Source organism: Manacus vitellinus, unplaced genomic scaffold (assembly GCF_001715985.3).
Source record: "Manacus vitellinus isolate BGI_N305 unplaced genomic scaffold, ASM171598v3 scaffold_92_pilon, whole genome shotgun sequence".
NCBI lineage: Eukaryota > Metazoa > Chordata > Aves > Passeriformes > Pipridae > Manacus > Manacus vitellinus.
Window position 1 is genome coordinate 1,248,861 of NW_021940877.1, and position 24,563 is coordinate 1,273,423.

The 24,563-nt window shown below is 43.6% G+C and overlaps 1 protein-coding gene across 2 annotated transcripts in view; it reads right to left on the bottom strand.

Moving 5' to 3' along the window:
* Window positions 1-24,563, bottom strand: part of CAPZB (capping actin protein of muscle Z-line subunit beta) — a 57,358-nt gene that overhangs the window by 19,005 nt on the left and 13,790 nt on the right. For both annotated transcript variants that reach the window (XM_018086306.2, XM_018086305.3), the window contains exons 2-4: window positions 23,081-23,170; window positions 11,678-11,799; window positions 6,285-6,398 (exon numbers count right to left, since the gene is read on the bottom strand). In XM_018086306.2, coding sequence (XP_017941795.1) covers window positions 6,285-6,398; window positions 11,678-11,799; window positions 23,081-23,170 — 326 coding nt within the window. The remainder of the gene's footprint in view (window positions 1-6,284; window positions 6,399-11,677; window positions 11,800-23,080; window positions 23,171-24,563) is intronic.

The following is a 24,563-nucleotide window of genomic DNA, read 5'->3' on the forward strand; positions in this document are numbered from 1 at the left end:
TGTGGGAACCCAAGGGACAAACTCCTTCTCCACCCAGTACCTCCGATTCAGAAGATAAGAATGTAGTGTGTAGAGCTGCTCCAAAATGAAGCACCCAAAGGAAAAAATCAGATGAAAAGCAACTACTTCAGTTTTCCAGCATGATAGTACACTTAACGTTTTCCTCTCTTTTAACTTGGCTCTAATCTATGTAATATACATCAACAACTTCACTATTAATTCTGGTTTGAGTGCTGAGCTGCCCATGGGTGTTGAGGAGGGGATCCCAACACTGGTCTGTTTACTCTCACATCTAAATAATTTCCTTGGGAAAACATCCTGGCTGTAATTTTAAAAGCACACAGACATGAAAGCAGTGAAGGTCTTGGTGGTTTAGATCTGTTTGAGGAGACTTCATCTTGTCCTTATCAGCCTGACCTGGAGGCGAGAATCTCCCACATGACATAATCCTGATGTCACACCCTATTGTGCAAAGCCCTAGCCAGCAGGGAGATGGAAAGGCAGGTTTCCTTAGTGCTAGGATGCACAACAAATGCATCTGGATTCAATCTGCAGGCCCTTGCTGTGAAAACCCCAGGAACTCCCACGGCCAGGAGAAAGCAGCACAAAGGGCTGGACCAGTAATGAGGAACAGTAATGAGTTAATGGCAATAAAGGCACTTCAAAGCTTTCCATGGGTTTCTAGTTTAGGCAAACTGGGTTTACATCTAAACACAAGCACAGGGCCTATATAAAGAGCTCACGACTGCCTCAACACTTGGTGAGCTCCAAGCCCTGTCCAAGCTGGCCTCGGACACTTCCAGGGATGGGGCTGCCACAGTTTCTCTGGGCAGCCTGTGCCAGTGCAGGCTGTGCTGAAACCAACCCTCACCTCTTACACCTAGTGCTCTGCTTTACGTGGTGGAATCAGTGCTGTTCCATGCACAAAAAAAAATCAAATTTGGTCAAACAGATAAATACAGCAATTGCTATGACCCTTGTGAGAAGTGCAGAGTATTTTCTGAATTGGCATGAACTCCACTCAGAGGATCTCATGGTCTGTCAGACCAGGAAAAGGGATGTACAAAGGCAGAGAAGGAGAAATTAGATGACACTGGAGCAGCACTCTGAAACAGTTAAAGCCCAAGGCCATCACTAATTGAGATTTCCATCTTTCATGGAAATTAGACAAGTGGATAAAGGCAAGTGTCAGAGGTGGTTCGAGCACACAATCCAAAATAAAGTAAGAAAAAAGGTGAAAACAGCTAAAAAGGGAAAGCCATCCAGCAGTTTACAGGGTATCTGAACATACTTGGTATAGATGGTGGCACAGGGTTCAGTGGCAGTGAGTCAGAGTCAAAATGAGACATCCCTGAAGCTCAGCAAAGCAAGGCTGTTTCATGAGATTAAACACAATAGTTAAAAATAAAAATTAAAGTCAGCCCTGAGCACTCTAAAAATGAAAGGGCAACTCATCTGTCACTGGGACTTCATGGCAGTACCCAAACAAGCTCTCTAGCAAAAGGCTCCTCAATCCACATATTCCTGAGGCACCACACAGGGAGTTTCTGCAGCCTCTCCCTCTCCAGCTGAACAGAGGACAGTGATGGGTGCTCAGTTTAGGTTCTATTCACTCTGCAAAGAACATTGCAGATGCTTGGCTGGCAGGGGTGCACCATCCAAAATCAGTGTGATTAACTGTTCTGGCCCAGATTCCAATCAAAATTCAATAATAAAAGGATTACACACAACAAAAACACTTTAGAGGTCAATCCTCTCCCAGACCTCCTTTCGCTCCTACCAAATTCCTAGTCCAGAGCTCTAATACAACAAACTGAAAATGGATCAACATCAAAACACAGACAGAAGCAGAAGTTCAAAAGGTTTCATTGCTTACTCTGTTGAGGGAACTAAAAACTTAATGAATACAAACATTTTCAGGAGCAGAACGATTAAGATGAGTGTTTCATCTTTTTTTTATAGTTGTTAAAAATCAAAAGCACCAATAAATCCCATTTAAGCCAAGAAAAAAAAGGAGGAATAGCTTTCTAAATACATGTCAGCTCACTAAACCAGCCCAAAGTTGCCAAAACTCATCCTGTTTGTAGACAGAGCAGCAGCATCCTTCCCCAGGGAGGTTTGTTTAATCACTACAGAAATTATTTCTTCCAGACAACAAAAAGCCATTAGATTACTTAATTAAAGCCCTGATTATCTTCAACCCAAAGCAAGGGAAGGCAGAATCTAAAATAGAAGAGATTTAACCAGATGCCCTGGTCCTCATTACGCTTTGATTTCAATCAAGCGCACACACGTCAAGAAAAGGGCAATAAATTACTACCATGTGTTGGAAGAAATTATGTTCACAATATTGGAAGTGGAAAGCCAAGGCTCTAACTGAGTGGTGTAAGATATTAGACTTCCATCTGGGAATAATAACCTACTGAACAAAAACATACCAGGGCATTAGTTGCAGGCAGTGTCTGAGTTAAACTTGGCAGCAGGAGATCCAAATGGAACAGTTGCTTTTTGGGAAAGCGACATGGATTTTGGTAAAACAGATAACCCAGAAATATGCTTGTTGTTTAACACAGAGAATAGAGAGGAAATTAAAACCTGGGATAATCCCTCTTTAACTCAAAAAGATGTGGATATGACTCCAGGAAGAAAAGGCGGGAAACTCCAGAGATACTCAAAGGTAGTTTGCATTAAAAAAACCAAACACTTAAGAGCAACTCAGCACTGGTTAAGAGGCACTGAAGGTTCAGCAAAATTATTCCTCTTGAGTTTTCATGATTTTAAAGAATCCCATGCAATATTACAAGACTTCTCCAAACTTGTTTTCACACTACAGTCACTCAGTGCACTGGCCACTAAGCTCTTGGGGACAAAACTCAATTTTAGGGTCCCCAGCAAGCAAATCCAAATGGATAGTTTCACACAAATAGTTAGCAAATCCGTAACAGGCTGTTTCCTCAAAACACCCACGGTAGCAGGTGCCAACCCCTTGGGAAATGGCAAATACAATGCAATGACTCACTGAACAGAGGTGGAGACTTTCCACACCTGATTAAAGGAGAAATCTAAAAAGGAATGGTGCGGGGGCCAAGCGGAACTGATTCAAGGGAAAACTGAAATGATCTGAAGTGTTGGGAGAGGCCCAAGACAAATTCTGTGAGATATCAGCACTTTTCTGTGTTTATCTGTGCTTTTCTGTGCTTAAAATGGGAGATAATCCAGAGGAGGTTTGGGCCACATGCAGAAAGCAGAGTGGGAAGAGCAGACACTCTCAGAAGTACTTATTTATTCACAGAAAGGTAGTCTTCCTCTTCCATTCCCTGCTGCAATGACCAGTATTAGATGTATTTTAAAGCTGAGGAGTGAAGTGAGCCCCATGCAGAGCACCCTCTGAGAGCACCTCTCCTGTGAGGAAAGGCTGAGAGAAATGGGGGTGTTCAGCCTGGAGAAACTTTGGGGTGACCTAACTGTAGTACCTGAAGGAGCTATAAGAAAGATGGAGAGAGATATTTACAAGGGCCTGGAGTGACAGAACAAGGGGGAATGGCTTCAAACTGCCAGGGTTAGATGGGATATTGGGAAGGAATTCTTCCCTGTGAGGGAAGGTGGGGAGGCCCTGGCACAGGGTCCCCAGAGAAGCTGTGGCTGCCCCATCCTGGGAAGTGTCCAAGGCCAGGTTGGATGGGGCTTGGAGCAACCTGGGATAGTGGAAGGTCTCTTAAGGGACTGCTGGTGATGTGTCACATTGGAGGCTTCTCCCTCAGTATAATGTTCATCCTCTTAATCTGCAGCCATTGCACTTAAAACTCGTATTTTTTAAGAAAGAGTTTGTGATGTGGAGTATCAATTACCTTGGTGGCACCTATGAATGGTCTGTTTGGAGAGACAACCCCATCAGAGTGAACAGAAACAATCAGTCTCTGCAGGTCAACTCAATATTTAGTTTTTCTGCATCCAGCCTACATTATGATCACCGTGTTCCTGGAAGGTGAACCTGGAAGAAACCTCCCCATCTACCAGAAATCAAAATTTTCACAAAAGATACAGTCCCATGTGCTGCCAGCAGACTACTTAGTTCTTTGATTAACATGACAAAACTTTCCAATGAGCCTGAAGTGTTTCACAATGCTGGAAAAGCTCTGTTGTCACTGGCTCTGGAATCTCTGTCATGGAGCTGATGCTTTGGGCCCTCCCTTCCCAGCACCACAAGCTGCCAGACCAGCAGGGCAGTGACACCTTTAATCAACATCACTTGGCTCAAATCCACTCGTGGCTTTCCAGTGCCTTCCCAGGATTAATTTCCAGACTCTGGGAATTACATCACTGACATTGCCATCTTATTCTCACTACAACCCTCCCCACACTCCAGACTCCCATGTGGCTCCAGCAGCTGCTGTGTGAGGAATTGTTGCAGTCCTTCCCAACCTGAAGTGTTGGCAAGAGCAGCACTGAGAGAAGCTGGCACTTGTTACCCCCCCGAATTTCCCCTCCTCTGATCTCCAAGTAAAAATTAAGCTTCTGCTGTCAAAACACAAAAATCCAATTGTGTTATTAAGGGAACTGCAGAGGCCTACTGCAAGAGCAAAAGCCTGTTTCTCTCCACATCTCTGTTGACGGTAAATTACAAATCATTACTTAACTTCCAGATACTAAGGTTAAGTTTCCTTAACTTTGTAAATCCTTTCCACAAACGCTAAATTTTTACAGTGCTCTGCAAAACATAAGCCACCCTTGTTCCCTTTTTCTCACCCATTTTTGAGATCATAAGTGGCATCAAAATGCCACTGTACTGACAGGTGTGCTTATCTAGTCCTGTGCTGCCTCTGTCCTTCCTGGCTGCTGACACCAAATGAATCCTTCCCAGACCCCTCCCATGTCCTGCCTATAAAAGTTGCACTGACAAACTGAAAGATGAATTTGGTACAATCTCACCTTTTTTCCCCCCCACACAATATATTAAGATTACTGCTGTACCCCAAGCTGAGCAGGGCTCAGTAGATTCCCCTCACTCAGAGTAACCTGCCCCCGGCTTTCCTTCCAGCAAATTAAAGCTGTTTAAAGAAGTTATTGTATCCAGTCCTGACTTCACAGTCATCTGAGCAGAGAGGGATTTAAACAGACAACCCTGGTTTCATACACCACCTTATTTTCATCTTAGGGTATTAAAAAACTTATTGGTCTGTTCTGCATCTGGGGAATAACTGCAAGCTTGGCTTTGCTGAATAGGCATAATTCCTTTCTTCCAGTCAGTTCAGATAGCAATAACAACTGTTACTTACAGGAGAAGTTGAACGGCTATGAAAATAATGCATGGAAAGAAGTAAAAATTTGATACCTGTAACACAAGTACGACGATTACACATTTGGACAGGCTACACTTGCATCGAGCCACAAAATCGAGCAAGAAAACTTCCTTTAAATGTGCTTTTGTCAGCACTGTAACATGATGAACTACATCTAAGGATGTGTTTTATCTCGTTTTGGGCAACATGAAGCAGCAATGAAGGTTGTTCACCTTGTTCATGGTTGTTAGACATCTCCAGCAAGGAAGTATCTCAGTATTGGATAAACTTACTAGTTCATTTTGCTTTTCAACACTCCCTTGCTGTTTAGATTTAGCATTACTATGTCCATCTCAGCACTGCTTAGAAGACCTTAGTCTCCAAACACAACAGCTAAACCTGACCACATCTCAAGACCCTGGATTAACTGCAGTGCAAGACCAGTGCAATCCTAATTTTTAGAAAAACTGTTCACCTGAGAAGTCCCCCAGACAGTTTCCTATTGCTGCTTTAAAAAAAGCCACTGCCTAATCTACATTTATCTTACATATGCTCTATTAATTCCTCTGCTTTACACCTCTTTAACAAGACAGGGCCTAACTAAACATCCTGCAGCAGAAGCACATTAATCCCTGTCCAACTGCTGCATTTCAGTGTTCATTTCATTGGAAGATATGAGAGTTGCTGCTGAATATATGGATTTTTTGAGTGTACAGCCTTGAGGGAATGGAAAATACAGATGGTTCAAGACTGAACTTGAAGATCGAAGAAAACACAGGTCACTCTAGGACAAAGATACCGTCAATTTGTTAGAGGGGGGAGGGAGGCAGGGAAGCACCTCAGCATCTGCCTTTAGCATGAGCTGACAGATTTGATCATGTTTTGGATCATTAAATCAGCACTGCCTCCCCTCCTTCTACACCCTGGGGTAGGGACCACATGTCAGACCGTGTCTGCTGAGGGAAACAAAGAAAGAGAGGGCTCTGGAGGGTAGAACTGACATACAAGTCTCTGTACTGGTCAAAGGCATTGTTGGCTTCCACCTCCAGCTTGCGCAGGCGAGCCGATGGCATGGCACCATCCTCCAGGGGAGGGTCGTATTTGTTGCTCCATGGAGACCTGCCAAGGAGACAAGAAAAACACAGTCAGACAATGAGACAAACTCTGGTCATGGCTCCAAACCTGCCAGAGTTCAAGAAATGCTTGGACAACACTCTCAGGGACATGGTGGGATTGTCGGGTGTCCTGTGCAGGGCCAGGAGTTGGACTCAATGGTTCTTGTGGGTCCCTTCCAGCTCAGGATATTCTGTGGCTCTGAGAGGTTTAATATTGGTGGGTCTGACCTGATCCACAGATTAACTTCCAAAAAAACCCAGAAAGTGCCCAGAGCAATCTACCTGTTAAGAATTGCACCGTCAACAGCCAGTTGGACTCGATGATCCTTGTGGGTCCCTTCCAACTCCACTTATTCTGTGATTTCAAACACTGGCAAAAAGGGGACATTGACCCCCAAAATTCAGCTGTTCCACATCAAATATATGAAATTATTTTCATGCAAATTTAACGTTTAATAATAAAATTATTATTTAATAATATTGATGCTTTAATAATAAAAATAAGTTTATTTGGGATCTGACACTACTTGAGCCAAACACTGCTCTCTACAATTAAGGCCCAAATTCTTCTCCACTGTTTTGCTTTGAAATAAACTCTACCTTCAGCATAACATTAGGAAACCCTTTGAACAGTCTGAAGGATTTAACAGGGTTTGTAAAGCTGCAGGTTTTACTGTGATTTCTGCAGGAGTGGAAGAGATTTTTCATGCTCTTAATGAAAGATTTGGTATTAAAAGATTAATGGAACCCTTTGCCCATCTGTTTGAGGCTTTTATAATTCCCATTTCCCCTTGGAATAACCACCTACATATATCACTGCTGGTTTAAAGGAACGTACCTCTACCTTGTACCTCCTCACTTTTCCAAACGCCCCAGCCAGGTCTTAATGCTGACCCTATGGAAGGGTTTTCCCTCAGGAACCATTTGCTACTCATTTCTCAGGAAGGCAGTGAGTTCTGACATGTGTTTGATATAAAGCACAAAGACCAGGCTCAGCTTTGCTCCCTTCACTCCTCCTGAACACATCTGGCTCCAAAGGTGAGACCCCAGGAAAAGCTAAATCATGGTGTCACATCCACCTAGAGTGATGTTTTCAGGTTGTGCTTCTCACCTCAAATGCTGTGTCCAGTTCTGGACCCCTCAGTTCAGGAAGGACATTGAGGGGCTGGAGTGTGTGCAGGGAAGGGAAGGGAGCTGGGAAGGGGCTGGAGCAGCAGGAGCGGCTGAGGGAGCTGGGGGGGCTCAGCCTGGAGAAAAGGAGGCTCAGGGGGGACCTTCTGGCTCTGCAACTCCCTGACAGGAGGGGGGAGCTGGGGGGGGTCGGGCTCTGCTCCCAGGGAACAAGGGACAGGAGGAGAGGGAACGGCCTCCAGCTGTGCCAGGGGAGGCTCAGGTTGGACATCAGGAGGAATTTCTCCATGGAAAGGGTGGACAGGCATTGGAAGGGGCTGCCCAGGGAGGCGGTGGAGTCCCCACCCCTGGAGGTGTCCAAGGAAGGCCTGGCCATGGCACTGAGTGCTCTGGGGTGGGGGACAAGGTGGGGATGGGGCACAGGGGGGACTCCATGGGTCGGGAGGGATTTTCAAACCTCAACAATCCTGTGATTTTAAACAGTTGCCTAAAATGTGGTTGCATTGGAGAATAATCAACAGCTACAGCACAGAATCAGAATGGGTGTGGTTGGAAGGGACCACAGTGGCTCATCTGGTCCCCCCTCCCTGCTCCAGCAGGGTCATCCCAGAGCACATGGCACTACATTTGTGTCCAGATGAGTCTGGAATATCTCCAGGGATTAAGAATGCACACCCTCCCTAAACAACCTGTTCCAGTGTGTGTAAAGAAGTTCTTCATGTTCAGGTGGAACTTCCTGGGCATCAGTTTCTGACCATTTCCTCTTGTCCCATTGCTGGGCCCCTCCAAGCAGAGCCTGGTCCATCCTCTGTCCCCTCCCTGCAGACACTGACAGACACAGATGACATCCCCTCTCAGCCCATCTTTTCATTCTTTTACCTAAAATCTCTGAAATCTGGATGAGATTCACACAAAAATCCCCTCTGGTGCTACCTGAGGATTCCAAAATGGCTCATCTACTCCCATCAGGTGGGATCTCCAAACCAATTGGTGGGCAGAGAATTCCTGCAGGACCTTGGTGAAGATACTTTCACTGCAAACATCAGACCTCCTCCTCAGGCTGCAGACTGGGATTTAAGAGCAGTCTAGGAACAGATTCTTCTAGCCAGCACTTTGTGACATTTTCAACCCATTCCACTTGGAACCAGCAGCGACTTTACCAATAAAAAACCTCCTGACACAACCCTGTATTTTTTATTCTTGTGGAAGAGCACTCAGAACACATTCAAACATTTAACTGGAGGCTATTTGAAGAAAGACAGATGGGCAAGCACTTAAATTTCCAAAGTCAGACCTCTAATTTCCCTAGAAGAGAAAGGTTTTTGTTTCAGCTAACAGGTTTCAGTGTTGTTGGCACCAAATTCCCCATAAGGATTCCATTTAACAGAGTGATCAAACACACTCTGAGTGGATATGTATGGACAAAGTCAGGACCCTGAAGTTTAATATTAAAAAAAATAATTAATAAAAGCTCTGTCTTCACAATGTCGATTCTGTGGCTATTTGAGATCCTCCACAAACCTCTGTTATTCCAGTAACATTCCAGAAGTACCTGTGAAACTTCAAGCACCAAAAGCTGCCCCCACAGGCAGCAGTTCATAATATGAAGAAAATTAAAATTATGTATTTATAAAGATCCAAGAGAGACTCCAAAAATCCATCTTCTAATCTGATTCATGTTCAACACGGACAAAATCGAATCTGCCTAAATACGAGGAAAGACTAAACTGTGATGGGCCAAGCATTAAGATATTCACTTCCCACAGCAGCTTTTTTCCAATCAAATTCCCAGTCAAATTGTAAAGCCACTCAAGAAAAAACACCCTATAAAACTGGAATCCCAGTGAGAAAGTCTGACTACCCAGCCCCACCTTTCCTGCTTAGTTGTCCACAGAATGGTTTGAAATCCTTGGATTAGCATTAAAAGAAATGCAATTAGCAACCTGTCCAATAAGAAGAAAAGGTTTGGTTTGGAGTATGTGGGAATTGGGGATGGAACCCATTGCAGGCAGGGAATAGGACTCTTTGGGACTTCTAATCGAGCGTGTGGTTCTGAAAAATGTTTGTGGAAATATCAAAAGCTTTTAAAAACACAGAGAATTTGGGGCTAATTGGTTAAATTAGGGTAAGAGCCACTTCCCAGTAACAACTGCAGGTTTTACAAGGTACGAAGAAGTGTCTGGACACAGGCATAGAATGGGATTAACATGCACAGGGAAGTGGGGCTGGTTTTCAAAGGCTTTTGCTGTGTGGGGAAGGAAAGAATTTGCTTCATGAAACAGAGCTGGGACCAATCAATTCCAGAAGGAAGAATCACTTCAATCCAGAACATCTGAATCAAACAGAACAGGAATCTTTAATGCCAGCAATTAACACATGATGCCTGTTCTATAGGAACAAATGAAACAGCTTTTCTGAAACCTCATTACTTAACAAGTCCTGAAAATTTCAAAGTGATTTTAAAAACCAAATTCCTCCTGCTCCCCTGTAACTATTTAAATGCCTTCTCAGAAAGAGATGGAGCAAATTTCAGAGGCAAATATGATACTACCCTTGGAGAAAGGGCTGCCATGTGTCCTAATTAAACATGGAGGGATTACTAGTGATTGCAGAATGTCACATTCCTATTTAATCAGTGACTCTGCCAGTTTCCTGTGACTCTGGTGACGGATGCTCATGACAAAAGCCTGAATAGGATGCAAAGGGACTGCAAGAAACATCACAACTTCAGGGAGAAAGCATCTCTTGAAAGATCCACAAAAAATTCAGGACCTATTCCCTCCTCTGGCATCTTCCAGAGGGTCTGCAACTGTGTGGGTACATCTTGGCTACAGGGCAGACCCTGCAAAACCATATTTTATCTACTAATTCAGAACTGATTAAGTGCATGTAGCTGCTAAGGTAGATCTGACCAACTGAGACAAAAGCTTAATGCTTTTAGAAGGCACCAGGCTCTTTCGTAAAAGGTTCCAATAATTTTAAATGTTAAACAAGTGCCCTAAAGAACGTGACACTTCACCTTCAAGATCTGCTACTTCTTGGCCCTCTGCAATACATTATATTTAAAACAACTCATCAGGAGTTACACTCAACCACAATCCAAATGCACTGTCAAACTCTGCATCCATTATCATTCTTCTCCTCCTGTTTCTAGGACAAAATGAATCTCAGCATGTTCTCTGTGTAATCCACATCAGGTGGAACAATCACAGTCACCCCCAGAAGCAGCAGTTTGGCTGAGCTGGTAACTCAGGACAGAAGATGAATGGGGGTCCTTACCTCGCAGCCCTTTGTTAAGGGAAAGAATAAAAGCGAATATTCACAAAGGTTTCTGGACTATAAGTTTGTGATTCTTAATTAAATATTTGGGACTATGCCACTGTCACTACAGCCACTAAGGAAAGTCGGGCAATGCAAAAAAAGGGGAGGGGATAATTAAAAAATAAATAAAAATCATCATCCCAATGGCAAGGCAGAGGATAAAAACATTCACAGAGAGACTCTATTCAAAATGCCAGCCAAAACACTGAAACCTCATTGTACCATTCCATGGTACTTACCACCCCTTCTACTTCAAAACTAATTATATTGTAATTACAGACAGTTTATATTGTTCAAATACTTTCATTGGTTTTGTCTACAGTCCTCAGGATAAATCAGCTATTTTGGTAGACAGGAATTCCTTTTCTTTGCTAAAGACTTGGGCCAAGATTTTCAAACAGAACTAGTGACATTGAGTCCAGAGTCAATCCCTTGCAAAACACGAGTGAAAGAGCCTTTCCCAGCTGGCAAATCCACCCTGTTTTGTACAAGCAGAAGATGATTTTGTTAAAACCAACTGCTTGCATCATCTCTTTTCTGTCATTATCCATTCCAAAGATTTTATAACTTTGCAATGTTTTATTTCCTATCAAGGCCATTCCAGTCATTTCTGCTGGAGAATCGACTGGTTTTAATTCAGAATACTGAGAGCAAAGAGAAATATGTCAGTCAGCCCTTTAACAAGATAATAACAGCACATTTTAGGCTTTAAATCTTTAGATGACTGATTTTTTTCTGTCTGGAAATAAGAGCAAGAAGGGCCTGCAGTACCTGTACAAAGCTCTCATTTACAAAGCACCAGTCAGTGCCCTGCTTGGGGTACGAGCTCACCTGTACGAGTCCCCATCTCTGTTGTAGTCACACAGTAAATAGTCTTTTCCTACCACCTTGTCTCGTGCAATCTTCAAGGGCTGATCCACAGAGGAGAGGAGATCTTCACACAGGCTCGGGACCTGTGGGTTTGGAGAAAAACCACAGGGAGGGAAGAGAGGGAAACACGTAGAAGTTAAAAGAGACTGGCACCCCTAAGAACAGATTGTGTTATTAACAGCCTACATCTGCCCCAAAGCCAAAACTCTTTAGGTTAAGCTGCACTTAAGTTATAGCACAATCTTATGCCCCCACCTCCAGTAATTTCAGATTTAATTACCCAACCACTGGTGTGGTCCAGCTCACTTCAATATATACACGTTCCACATTCACCATGTGCCAAAGCAGCCGGGAAAGTGATTGTCCAGGACTGACGGATAAAGGTAAATATTTAAAGTGGAGTGGAAACGAGGGAGCTGCTAAAGGAACACGCCATCCACACGCTGCAGTGTGTTTTTCCCAAGTTCCCACTCTGGGTTGAGTTTACAAGAGTTTCCAGGCAGGTGGCCAAACAGGACTATGCTGGGTAATAAAAATACATGTGTCCGTGTGTGTGCACATGTAAAATCCAACACATCTCCTGCACAGGTAGATTTTAATGGGTCCAGAACCCACTGGTGCCTCCCTGCACTTCATATGGAGAAAGACAAGCTCTGCTTTTACCATGGCAGAGAGGCTGGGACATCCTGCAAAGGGATGAGACTCCATCTGCCCTGCACAGACTTCAGGGCATGGCAGTGACAATCAACAAATCATTCCTGGAGCTGTTATTATTAAACAAATGAGGTATTGTGTATTTCCTGTTGGAAAAACTTTCCAGATTTCACTGCAAGAGAAAGGGATTAAAGCAAAACACCCTATGATCCCATTGAGGTCCTTTCCCAACAGGATCACAGGACAAGTGGTAAATTCTTGAATAGATTGGTGACAATGTGCTAATAAAATAATAATAGAAATAACAAGTGTGGAATCTCTTCTACATTTCACTCTAAGTTGTAGAGATAAAATCCTGACTGAGAACATGAGGACAAAAGGCAATCAAGGGTAAGATTAATCATGAAGTGATAAATTCACAACTCATAAGAAATGAAAAGGAGAGGGAAGAAGAAATAAAGAAAATATAGGAAAAGCCTAGAGGAGAAAAAAAACCAAATTTGAGATGCAGCAGCCCTGAAACTATTTTAATGCACTAGATGGGACATAAGAGATCAAAATGCCTGAAACAAAAACATTTCTAATCCCAAGTACAAAGCAATAACTACAGAGGATGATAATCAAAGGAAGCAGGGATACGTAAACCAATGCAATTGTGAAAGACCAAAAAACCCACAAATAGCAAATGACAGAACAAGCTGTGGCTGCCCCATCCCTGGAAGTGTCCAAGGCCAGCTTGGACAGGGCTTGGAGCAACCCGGCTAGGGGGAGGTGTCCTTGCTCATGGCAGGGGGTGGAACCACATGAGATTTAAGGTTCCTTCCAACCCAAACCATTCCATGATTCTAAGATATGGCCAGCAAGGAATGCAACACCTGACCCACACAATCACTCCGTAAACATATAAAAAATAAGAGGCAAAGCAAGACATGGTTGGTAAAGTTACCAACAGTACTGAAAAAGCTGAAATATTAGTTTGAGCACTGTTACTTTGGTCTCTATACACTGTAACATGGTAAGAGGGGGACCCGGAGAGCCCAGACTAAGAGCAGAGAGATCAGTGTTTAGATACAGCTCAATGCTCTCTGAGAACTTCATCACTTGATACCTGGAGCTCTGGCTGAAGCAGCCTCAAAACACCTTCACTGGTAAATACAAGTGGACAGGAAGCAGCAGCTTTTCAGGAAATCCTTCCTTTTCCTGCGAACAGACAGCCCTGATATTCCCCAGAGCTGATCCAGATCAGCAGTGTCGTGGCACAAGTTCAGTGAAACGATGTCTCTGTGAGCCCATCTGGATCCACTTTGTTCTTTCCTTCTCTTCCCCATCAACCATTAATTTGGGGCTGACTCTTCAGGCCCACAAGAACACTGCTCCAATTTTGGGTGCAACAAAACCAGCCCCATAGCACCTGAGCAGTGAGAGCTGTGCTTCAGCCTGTTCCCAGGGGTGATCAGTGGGATATATCCCTTCCTCCCAGCTGCTCCTTGCCCAGGAGCCCCTCAGCACAGAGAGAAGTGTCCAGGAACACTCTGACCTGTGTTTGGGATGAGTAATCACGATGAAAACAGAACTGGGGGAAAAGGGGCATTTCCCTCAGGTTCTGTTTCCATTTAATTTCCTTGGGAATCCCTCCATTACATGTGTGGGGAGGGAGCACCAGAGGTCTCGCTGTGCAATTCCTCAATCCCAAACATACACACAAAGCATTTCCACAAGAAACCCCAAACTCAAGGCAGAGTCAACTCCCCTGCAGAAAAGCTGAATTTACAACCCTTACAAAAACCCCATACAAATAACTTTTAGATTTAATTTTCTTTTAAGAACAGCACATGCCCAGTGTGGAGTTTCCAACATGGCTCAGCAGGAGAGCACAATTCCATATGGACTAGAAGGAATCAAACACATTGGTTTTAAGGTGCAATCTACTGAATTTCCACGCTAAACTTATCTCTGGATGGTTTGGCAACAAATATTCCTGAGTAGGGTCACTTTCCCAATTTCTAAGGGCTGTGGTTATTCTTATAGCCCTAACAGTGAGTGCATTATGTCATACACTTCCTAGAATATAATACTGCAGTGTATTATAATCCTCCATTGTAACAAGCAGCTCTATATCCACTGTCTCCTTGGTACAGACACTCTACAGGACTCCAGGAAATCTATTATTTTCTCCTTCTTTCACAATAAAACCCACTCACCTACTTTGGAAATATTAGAAAATTTCAACAGTATTTTTTCAAAAAACTAGATATTCCAGCTGATGGAAGGACTTGTGTAATTCTAATTATTGGAAAAGCATCCAAGTCTGGCATGGTTACCCCAAAAACATAATTTTTATATAATTTCTTACATCAACTTTCAACAGCTGCTGTACTTCCTAAGAAGGAATTTACAAGATTTATGCACTCTTTATTCTGGGAAACTGCTTACAAGGCAAAGGCAGGAATTTGAACAAGGTAATTTGCAGCTTTAAACACTTCAGCTCCATGTTCACAAGGCTGATTCATCTCCATGTCAAGTATTGAATCTTCTTAAAGCATTTAAATGACTGTTGTGCACAGTCAGACTCTTGCAGAATTCAGTTTATCTTCTGATCCCAGCAGAGACAACTCTAGAAGGCAACTGATCCTCAGCCTGAAACAGTGGATTTGCATTGTTAACTGTTCTTACCAAGCTGCTTCTGTGTTAACTGAAGAGCCAAAATGCACTTAAATGCCTGAGTACTTGTCTCCAACAGGGAATTTTGACTCAAATTTAGAAACGTAAGAATTAACCCACTCCTCAGGCCAAGCTGAAATGCCCAAGCAGTGATTTTGTCCAATTCATCACCACACTATAAATAAATGGCACTGCGATGCAAACACTGGAGGGATGAGGGTTGTTTTATAAGCAAAGACTGGGCTCCCATTTTTGTTTTGACACAAGTTTTTCCCATTCTCATCAGTGGAAGATCAAATGCAGAATACAATCTGCAGCTGGTATCTTTAGTTAGAGGTTATATTAATGTAATTTGGTCCTCTGGGCCCCAACACAGCTGTGTTTCCCCAAATCAGCTCTCGACCATCTCCTCTGGTGGCTGTGTGTGTTGTTACAAAGTGAGACCACCCTCAAGGTAAATCAGAAGAGAAAAAAGAAGGGTCTTTGGGGGTCCAGCCTGGAAGGAACAGCAGCATCATTCAGAAGCAACAGGGCACTGTGCTTGTGGGATATTATTTTCCAAGGAGACATACAATGAATGTGTAGTACAGAGGAAAGAAAACCTGAGTGAGAAGTGAGTGCAGCGCACTCTGCTACGTGTTCAACAAGGATTCTCTTGTCCTGGGTAACATTAGTCTCCAGCAGAGCTACCCAGGTATGTGGACAGTGTTTTAATTAAGTCAACTGCTCTGCTATCAAGACAAATAATCACTTGTGCCAAAGCAGAAACCCTACACTTTTTGGAGTTGCTGACCTCAGTCACTCCTTCTTAACTCATCTTGTGGTTAAAGGAATTTATTAGCGACTGAACAATTGGTTTTGGATTGTTTTTTAAAATATGACCAAAAAAAAAAATCTATAGAGGAAAGAGGAAAACACTTCAGCTCTCCATGTCTTACACACTCTCCGTCCTTGCTTTAATCAGGCTGAATTACATCAAATTCTGCACCTTACACACTTGGGACAGTTAATATTCTGGCTTAGTAGCCACTCAACAGATACACTCAGGTCGTTGCTTTCTTCTAGAGCTTTGACTGAAATGAGTCATATCTACCATTGAAACAGCAACATTGCCAGTGTGACAGTCCTTGGAAATAGTCTTTTCCTTTCAGAGCCAGAAGGAACAAGGGAAAACAGCTTCAAACTGAAAGCAGGTTTAGATTGGAAATTAGGAAGAAATTCCTCTCTGTGAGGGGGGTGAGGCCCTGGCACAGGTTGCCCAGAGAAGCTGTGGCTGCCCCTGGATCCCTGGAAGTATCCAAGGCCAGGTTCAGAATGGGGCTTGGAGCAACCTGGGCTACTGGAAGGTGTCCCTGCCCATGGCAGGGGGTGGAATGAGATGGTCTTGAAGGTCCCTTCAACCCAAACAGTTCTATAATTCTGGGAAGATGAAGCAAACTTCAAGAGATAAGCAAGAAATCTCTCAGATCCATCTGTGTTTTGAATCTGCATCTGCAACATGCAGGTATCTGATCAAGCATGGGTTGAGAGCAGTTTTTAATTAAAAGCCACATCCCAATAGGAAAGCCAGTATTTCAATTGCATGTGAACTTTTAACATTAAAGAAGGACAGAACCACTGCTCCCAGCACTTGGGGAAACTGCTCCAACGCAAGGAAGAGCCCATGGAAGTGCCCTGGTGCTTCTGCAAAATAACCCTTCTGGCACACAACCCACCTTCAGCTCAGATTCTTCCCCTCTGGGTCAGCATGTAGTAAAATATTACTACAATTTTTCTGAGTCATTCCACAGCCTCAGAATTTCCTGTTCCTGCTGAACACAGACCCGGCCTAACGGATGTTGCGGAAACTCAAGAAGGAAGCCTGGCTCCACTCAGCTTGGGCCTAAAACCACTAGTAAAGTCACTCCCACAAATCCACACATCGCTAAATCTTAATTCGATCCATCATATGTCCAAAGGCCACACGATCATCAAGCTTTGTTTATTAAATGACACTTAAATGGACTTTTGTGTTCGAGACCAGAGGTAATTGATGCTGGAAACAGCTCAGCTTGATTCTTGGATTCGCAGTGAATTCCAGCACTGCAAGAATTAGCAAAACCAAAATTAAACCAATCAGCTTTTCTGGAAAAAGACAAGCGTTAACAAGGTTGCAGACCCAGGTCTGTCTAGTTAGAGATGTCATAGCAGAGATGTCATATTAATTACAGAATGTTTTAATTCAGCTCGAGGAACTACATTTAAAAAGGTGACAACCGTTCATGAAACAGGATTCTTGGCTTTCTTCCTGTGATTTCCTGGATAAATAGGGCTTTTGCTGGACTCCCCATTCGGAGAAACAAAAGGCAGCCATCTGGCAGGCCCAGCCAGAGTGCCCTGGACGGTGACTGGTGACCCGCAGGTGAAGGCTCCTGTATCTCGTTACCAGGCCCCAGTCCCAGGAGCCATCACAGCGTATCAATACCTTGGGAAGTCCTGACTATTTATGTCAAGAGCCCAGCTGGTGTTGGAGATATCCTTCAATTGTTTCTGGATATGCAGGGCATACTCTCTTCAGCAGTGTTTCTGTATATCAGCTTTCATCCTCCCCTCATCCTCAACCGTAGGTTAGGTAGGTTTGTAACTAGGATCCACTCTCACCAAGTGATCCTCACACACATTCCCTTCAAAAGATATTTAAAAATACATTTTAAGGGTCTCTAATACCAGCAGTGCAGTGGTAGGAGCCAGGAAGACAAAAAGGCTTAAAAATAGAAAGAGTAAGTGATATGAAGCCAGAATTGAAATTGCCTTTTCCAATCTCATGCCAGTAAGTGGGGCTGCTAGCTCTAAGCCAAGCACTACATTAACAATTTACATATATTAATTGCTATCTCAAATCACCATCAAGATATCCAGAGGTAATCTTTGCTAGCTGGAAAAGCTCCTGCTTACGGCCACTCACCAAAGGAAAAAACTGGCTCCAAACCACCATAAATTTATTCAGGGAGCCAGAGCCCCTTTCTTTAGCCAGTAATCCTTATGTTAGAAACCCGACTGCTGGTGGCTGGGAGCCCATCCCACAGGTCAGCAAGCCCAGGGAGAACAGCAGCCTCAGCTTTGAGTCCACAGGGCTGTCAGTGCACTTCTACCATCTTCTTTTTCAGCTTCCACTGGGTCTGATTTTTTTTTTTAAACATCTCCTACCCTCACTAGACATTGAGCTGGGCATCTGCATTCAATTATTTTATCTCTCTCCTCGATGCCACACACTGCTCAGGCTCTTGGACTCCAAATACAAAAAGCTACAGTCACATTCTCATGTTCTTTATGGTCTGTGCAGCCCAAGCAATGCAGTTTGCTTGGGAATAAATTCTCTAACTTCATATATCTTCACTCACTAAAGGCATACAAGCAGATTTGGAACTTGCCTGTGGGCAAGCAAGGTCCTGATTCGTGTTCAAATATTTCAAAATCATAAGTTTATACATTTTAAGATTCATCACACTTGGATTTTCTAAAAAGCAACATATTCTCCTAAAAATACTTCAGCATTCTCCTGCGATGAGAAAGCAGAGCTGATCACCTCCCAGATCTTTAATTGCAAACAGAGCCTTGAAAAATAACCAGTTAAGTTACTGATGCTGTGTCTTTGAAGGAGTCTCGCTTTAATTCTTCCATGACTGCATTAATTGGTTGTGTTCTTCAAGAAAGCTTTCACTTTTGGGAATGAGTGTTATTTCAATACCAGTCTTACTGGGAAAAGAGAGGAACAAAGTCGTGGCTGTGAGCAAATCCCACTCTCCTGGTGTACCTGCTTGTCCTTTTTGGGAGGATGATTCCCTGTCCCCACTCCATGCTAGCCATCTGATTGTCCCAAGTCAGCTAGATATTCCATCTAATTTATATTATACACACCCAGGCAAACGTCCAAATTAAACAGTCAGCAGGAATTTGTAGTTGCAAAAGGAGCCTGCTTAACTTTTACCAAGATTGAGAGCACATCAACTTCCACATTCAAGTCAAAGCCATCCAGGCAATCCTGTCACAGATCCATTATTTGCTGCATGTGGCTCATGAGCACAATAAATCCACTTTGCACCTTTTCTAAGATGCAGCCCTCTGTGACACCTCAGGGAAGGTGCTTGCAGAACGTACTCCAAAAGGATTCTGGAGGTTGCAACCCCGCCTATCACTCACCCACCCACTATGTGCTCCCAAGGTGTCCTAGGAAGGGATCCTCCACAGCAGCACTGTCCAAAAGCTGATCCCTTCTTTGGGGTTTCTTTTGGAGAGAACACAGCTGAAAATACTGGGGGTTGAGTTACTGTACAACTGATCTTAAGAGAAAGGAAGCAGGAGGATGATTCCCTTGGACTGTTCTGATCTTCCAGGATAAACTGTTGGGCCACTCAGAAGTGAACCCTACCAGACTCCTTCCTTCAGCTTCATGTCACTGCAGTGTGACCTCCATGAGCCAAACAAAACCTCACTCTTACTGACATCAAGAAACACTTCCATCCAGAGAACATCCTCACATTCTCCTTTCAGCAAGGGATGAGAACAGATGTGATTCCCAGCTGACTTCCATGAGAATCACAGTGTAATGACAGCAGCAACTCCTGGGCAATGCAAGGCAATAAGGAGGTGACACAGAATTTACATGACACAATTAAGATCGATGTTCCAAGTTCCATCATTTAGGTTGGAAAAGACCTCCAGGATCATCAAGATCAACTTTTGATCTGAAGCATCCTCACAAACCCATTTAAGAGCAGTGTGATCACCTTTCTCTCTCCTATGGGAACTGCCTTACAGCTCGGACCTGGCCCAGAAGTAGATGCTCCAAGGCTCCCAGTTTGCAGAGGAGCTCCATGAAAAATTATTCTAATTTAAATTAGTTGTCCTTAAAAGGATACATGCCTACACCAAACTTTTTCTGTAGAGATTTTGAACTCCTTCGAAGTTGTGCATCCTGACAGCCTCAGAGCAGTGTATTTACAAATAATGACTAATTGAATACCAAGCAGAGCATTCCATGCCAAGGCCCATTTCCAGCACAGCTTCTTTCAGGCAGGACTTCAGGAGAGCTGTGACTGACAAGGTCTCTAATGAACTCTAATTGAAGACCCGACAGCCTGAAAAACGCAACAACAGATGTGGTGAAAGGGCAAACCACAAACTGTTCTGCTAATGAATGAAAAGTGTCTGGGCTGATGAGGGCCAGTGACCCAAAAATTCTCTTTTTCCACCCACCCTTTTCCTTCATGTTCAAGTTTGAACCGTTTCCCTTGTCAGCACAACACTTGGGGGCAGTCCTGGACAGTCCTGCACACACTCCATGTATTCAGATGGACGCCAAGATGCTCTTTTATGAAAAAAGAGCAGAACATGGCTTTGATGGAGTAAGAGGGACTTCAGGGAGAGAACTCAGTGTGGTTATCCCTCCCAGCAGAAATACCAGCCTAGGAGTGGTTTTAAACTGCCAGAGTGGTTTTAAACTGTTAGATGGGATACTGGGAAGAAACCCCTCCCTGAGAGGGTGGGGAGGCCCTGGCACAGGTTGCCCAGAGAACCTGTGGCTGCCCCAGCCCTGGAAGTGTTCAAGGCCAGGTTGGACGGGGCTGGGAGCAACCTGGGCTTGTGGAAGGTGTCCCTGCCCATGGCAGGGGGTGGGATGAGATGGGCTTCAAGAACCCTCCCAACCAAAGTCATTCTGGGATTCTATGGAGATTCTCACTGTATAAGTTTTGGAAAATCTTTTACATACAAAGACATTTCTAAGTCATCTTCTCTCCTTTCAATGGATCTTAAGCAAGTAGCAAATCCTCAGTCTGGAGATCAAGTCCTATAAAAAGACTATGGCAAACTGAGCTGCAAGCAGATTTCAAGTGATAACCTAAACTTCCCACCAAAAAATTGACACAAGCCTCTGTTTCACATGTACTGCAACAAGGCAGTGTAATGAAGCAAGGAAACCCAGTACAAGGAAACCCAGAAGTCAGGGTTTATCTTTTATAATTCTATCCCAAGTTTAATAAACCCGCTCATGCTCGTCGTGCATTCGAAGTCTGACCTTTTACTTCAAGGAGGTTATTGTCTGGTAATGGCACAGGAAACAGAATTAAAACATCAGCTGTAACGGTTTGGATGAAATTTGCCAAAAAAGGTCAAAAAACTATTTGCTTGAGTCTGGCTTATGATGTTTTTGGAACTATTACAGGTGGCAGAGCATACACTGCTCTTGCCTAAGCAGTGTAGACTTCAGGAGGTCAGGCTGAGAGTGGCTGCAGAACAGGTGTACATATGTCTCAACAATGAAGAAATCGGACTGGATTTAACAAATTATTTCATCTCTACCCCAGAGAAGCGACTGCAATGACTGGGAATCACACAGACCTTCTAACAAGCATCGAACCAGTCTGGTTCATGTTACACTTGCAATATGAAAAGAAGCCCAGCAAGCGTGTTGCTGATGGAAAGCATGTAGAGCACTAATGAGCACCATCCAAAAGTAATTCCAACATTTAGAGGTACCCAGCAATTTTCTGAGTCATTAAAAACCCTTATAGCAATTACACAGTCAAGCTTCCCATGGCTCCCCAAACAACTCCTTCTTTTGAATGGTCCTGGGGAGCTGCTCAAACCCTGATATCGTCCAGTCCTCCCAGTTTCATCAGAAAACCAACCATGTCCCACCAGATCACACCTGTGATTTAGTTACTTGTGTCCTACCTCCAGCAACACCCACAAAAGTGATGCTTTAGGTTTCCAAGAGTTTTCATGGCACAGATGTAGCCAATTACTGAATGGTTTCAAGAAAGAGGAATAATCCCTTCCTGAAGGGAATAATATCTTTCCTGACCCCTAGAGCTTTCTTACCTGTACCTTGGCTTATGTAAGTAAAAGAAGTACTTAGACTTTGATAAATTTAAGTCAGTCACAACTTTTGACCATAGTTTACCAACACCAGCTTCAGAACCATTTAGGAACAGACCTCTCCAACCAAACTTTTACCTGGTGAGCAGCTGCTCTTCTGCACACAGAGATGACAAATAGCTCAGACACAATTTAAACTATTTAATTAAGAGGCACTAATTCAAATAGCTGCTATGTGCAGCACCATCAGATTTTGAGAGTCTTTCAGGCAAGGTTTGTCACCATCACACAAAATTCTGACCTGCAACAGAAAAGGGATGTAGTTCTCACTGGAGATAAGCTTTTAGCTTAATTCAAAGGTCTAACAGTCCTGTTCCAGCCTCAATGTTCTGTCTGCACAAATTTAGAAGCTTAGGTCAGAAATAAGCCATGTATTTAGACTGGACAATAGAAACAAGTTTTCCCAATTGTAGGTTCTGTACAGATTTAATCCATATTTCAGTAATACCTTCAGTTATTCCAGAGGCAACTGTGCCACACAGTTTTAAGGGAGAGTTGGCAATAACTCAGCAATTACAGCCCAAATGTACATCACAGAATGTGCAACTAAATCCTGTGCAACTTGTAATGAGCCTAGAAATCCTTCTTGTTTTCTTCACTAGCATTTTATAGGAGAACAAAAGTTCCAGGACAAGCAGTAAAACAGGTCTCGGGCATAAGATGGTTGGGTTTTTTTGACACTGGACTGAAGTATACTTGATAGAGCATAAATTATAACTAGATTTGAGTGTTCTCCAGATCCCTAGTGTTCTGACACATTCTCAGAAGTGTCTTTGAAGGGCGTGGGGTGGCACGGCCACTGCTCCTCCTACAGCTCCACACAGGCAGGTTGTTTATCAGGAGATAATACCCAGGTACCAGTGCCTGCATCAACCCTGTTCCAAGTTTAAACAGCAGCCTCCAACCTGGTCATAAGTTCATCAAGAGAGCTGCTTGTCCCTGTGTGTCCCTGCACACACAACCTGTTGGCTTGCTCAGAATAAACATGTAGATTCCTGACATTGCTCAGACAATTGTTTGTTCAACCTTGGCAAAAGACAAGGGGACAAACCAACCACCACACCTCCGAGATGTTCTTGCATACCAGACCTTTGTCACAGCCACTTCTTGGGCACAGCATCCAATACTCACCAAGTCAATGAGGTCACTGAGATTCTTCTCTATCTGCTGTGGAGGCAGACGCCTCATCAAATCCAAGGCACAATCCAGCTGCTGGTCACTCTGCAGGGACAAGAACATACATCCCTGTCACCACGTGTACAGGTAACATATCAAATCCCACACACACACACAAGAACTTGCTGACTCCTCTGATACAGGATACAGTTCCTAGTCCTAAGCAGCAGCATGGTTTGCATTAATACAAATAAAATTCAGTACATATGATCATGGATTATTGACTTGTGATTTAACACCATGCAGCTGATGGAAAGGAGTCTGGTCCTTACCAAAAACTGCTTCCAATATTTGTGTGTTTAATGTGCTGTTTTTACACACTATCCCAACAATAACCTGGGCAAGGAACTGAAAGTTCCTTCTCCCAAAGCACGTTTAACATTTCCTCATTTGCACTGATCAGCTTGAGATAACCAGTATCCAAGACAAACTCTATTCCAATACAGAGCTCTATCTCTCTCTCCCTCCTTCAGCTTTATCAGGAAACCAGAATGAAACACACAGCATGATCTACTATTTCTTTCTTCCTACAAAACACACACCAAAAGTTCCCTGTATCTGAGACCAGGGACTTCAGTTATTTAGAGAAATCACAGCAACGTTCTCCTCAGAGGGCTCATTGCAGCAGGTCTCACACCAATTCTGATACACAAAAACCACCCTTAAATTTCACTACAGAGTCAGAAAATGTGCCCCAGACATTACCATAGACACTTGATGAGTTGAGCCACGATCCTGGCATAAGCTTTAGCTTCCTTTTCACCAAGACATACAAACAGACACTTTCCTGCTGGCCTAACAGCACCCAAAATCTGCACAAGTTCCTTTGATCGCAGGTCAGGTGAAGCACAGCCAGTTTGTTTTCACTGCTCCTCCCCTCCCTTTTCTCTTTGCCATTTCTGGCCACCCATACACAACAAGCTCAGCTTTAATTTCATCTCCTGTGCTCTGCCAAGCCCCAAAAGATTTATTTAAAAACAGCTTCAGTACCAAAACAGTTCCATTATAACATTATTCAAAGTAGCAGCCCCCAGGACAGGGAGAAACAGGAAGCAAAGCTTCCTGCAATTAAGCTATGCCTTAGGAATGAGGAAAGGAGGGAGTGCTCAGTTTAGTGGACACCCATAAAGGTACTGCCCATTCACCAGCAAAAGATAAATATTTACAGCCTGGGTTGGGGAGATCATATATTTGTTTCTCATCCAGCTCACGTTATAGGACACAGCTTTGCAAAATATTCTAGCTCTGCAGTTAGGCGTCATCTCCCATATATCTGCCCAGCTCCTGCAGCCAAGCCCAGGCAGGGGATTTCTCCCCAAGTATTGTCTTTATCTCCTGTTATCTCTTATGTCCAGGAAGGAAAGCTGGCACATGGTCACAAGGTCACGCTCCTCACTTGTGGATTGTGGGAACACTTATAGAAGTGCTCCATTCTCCT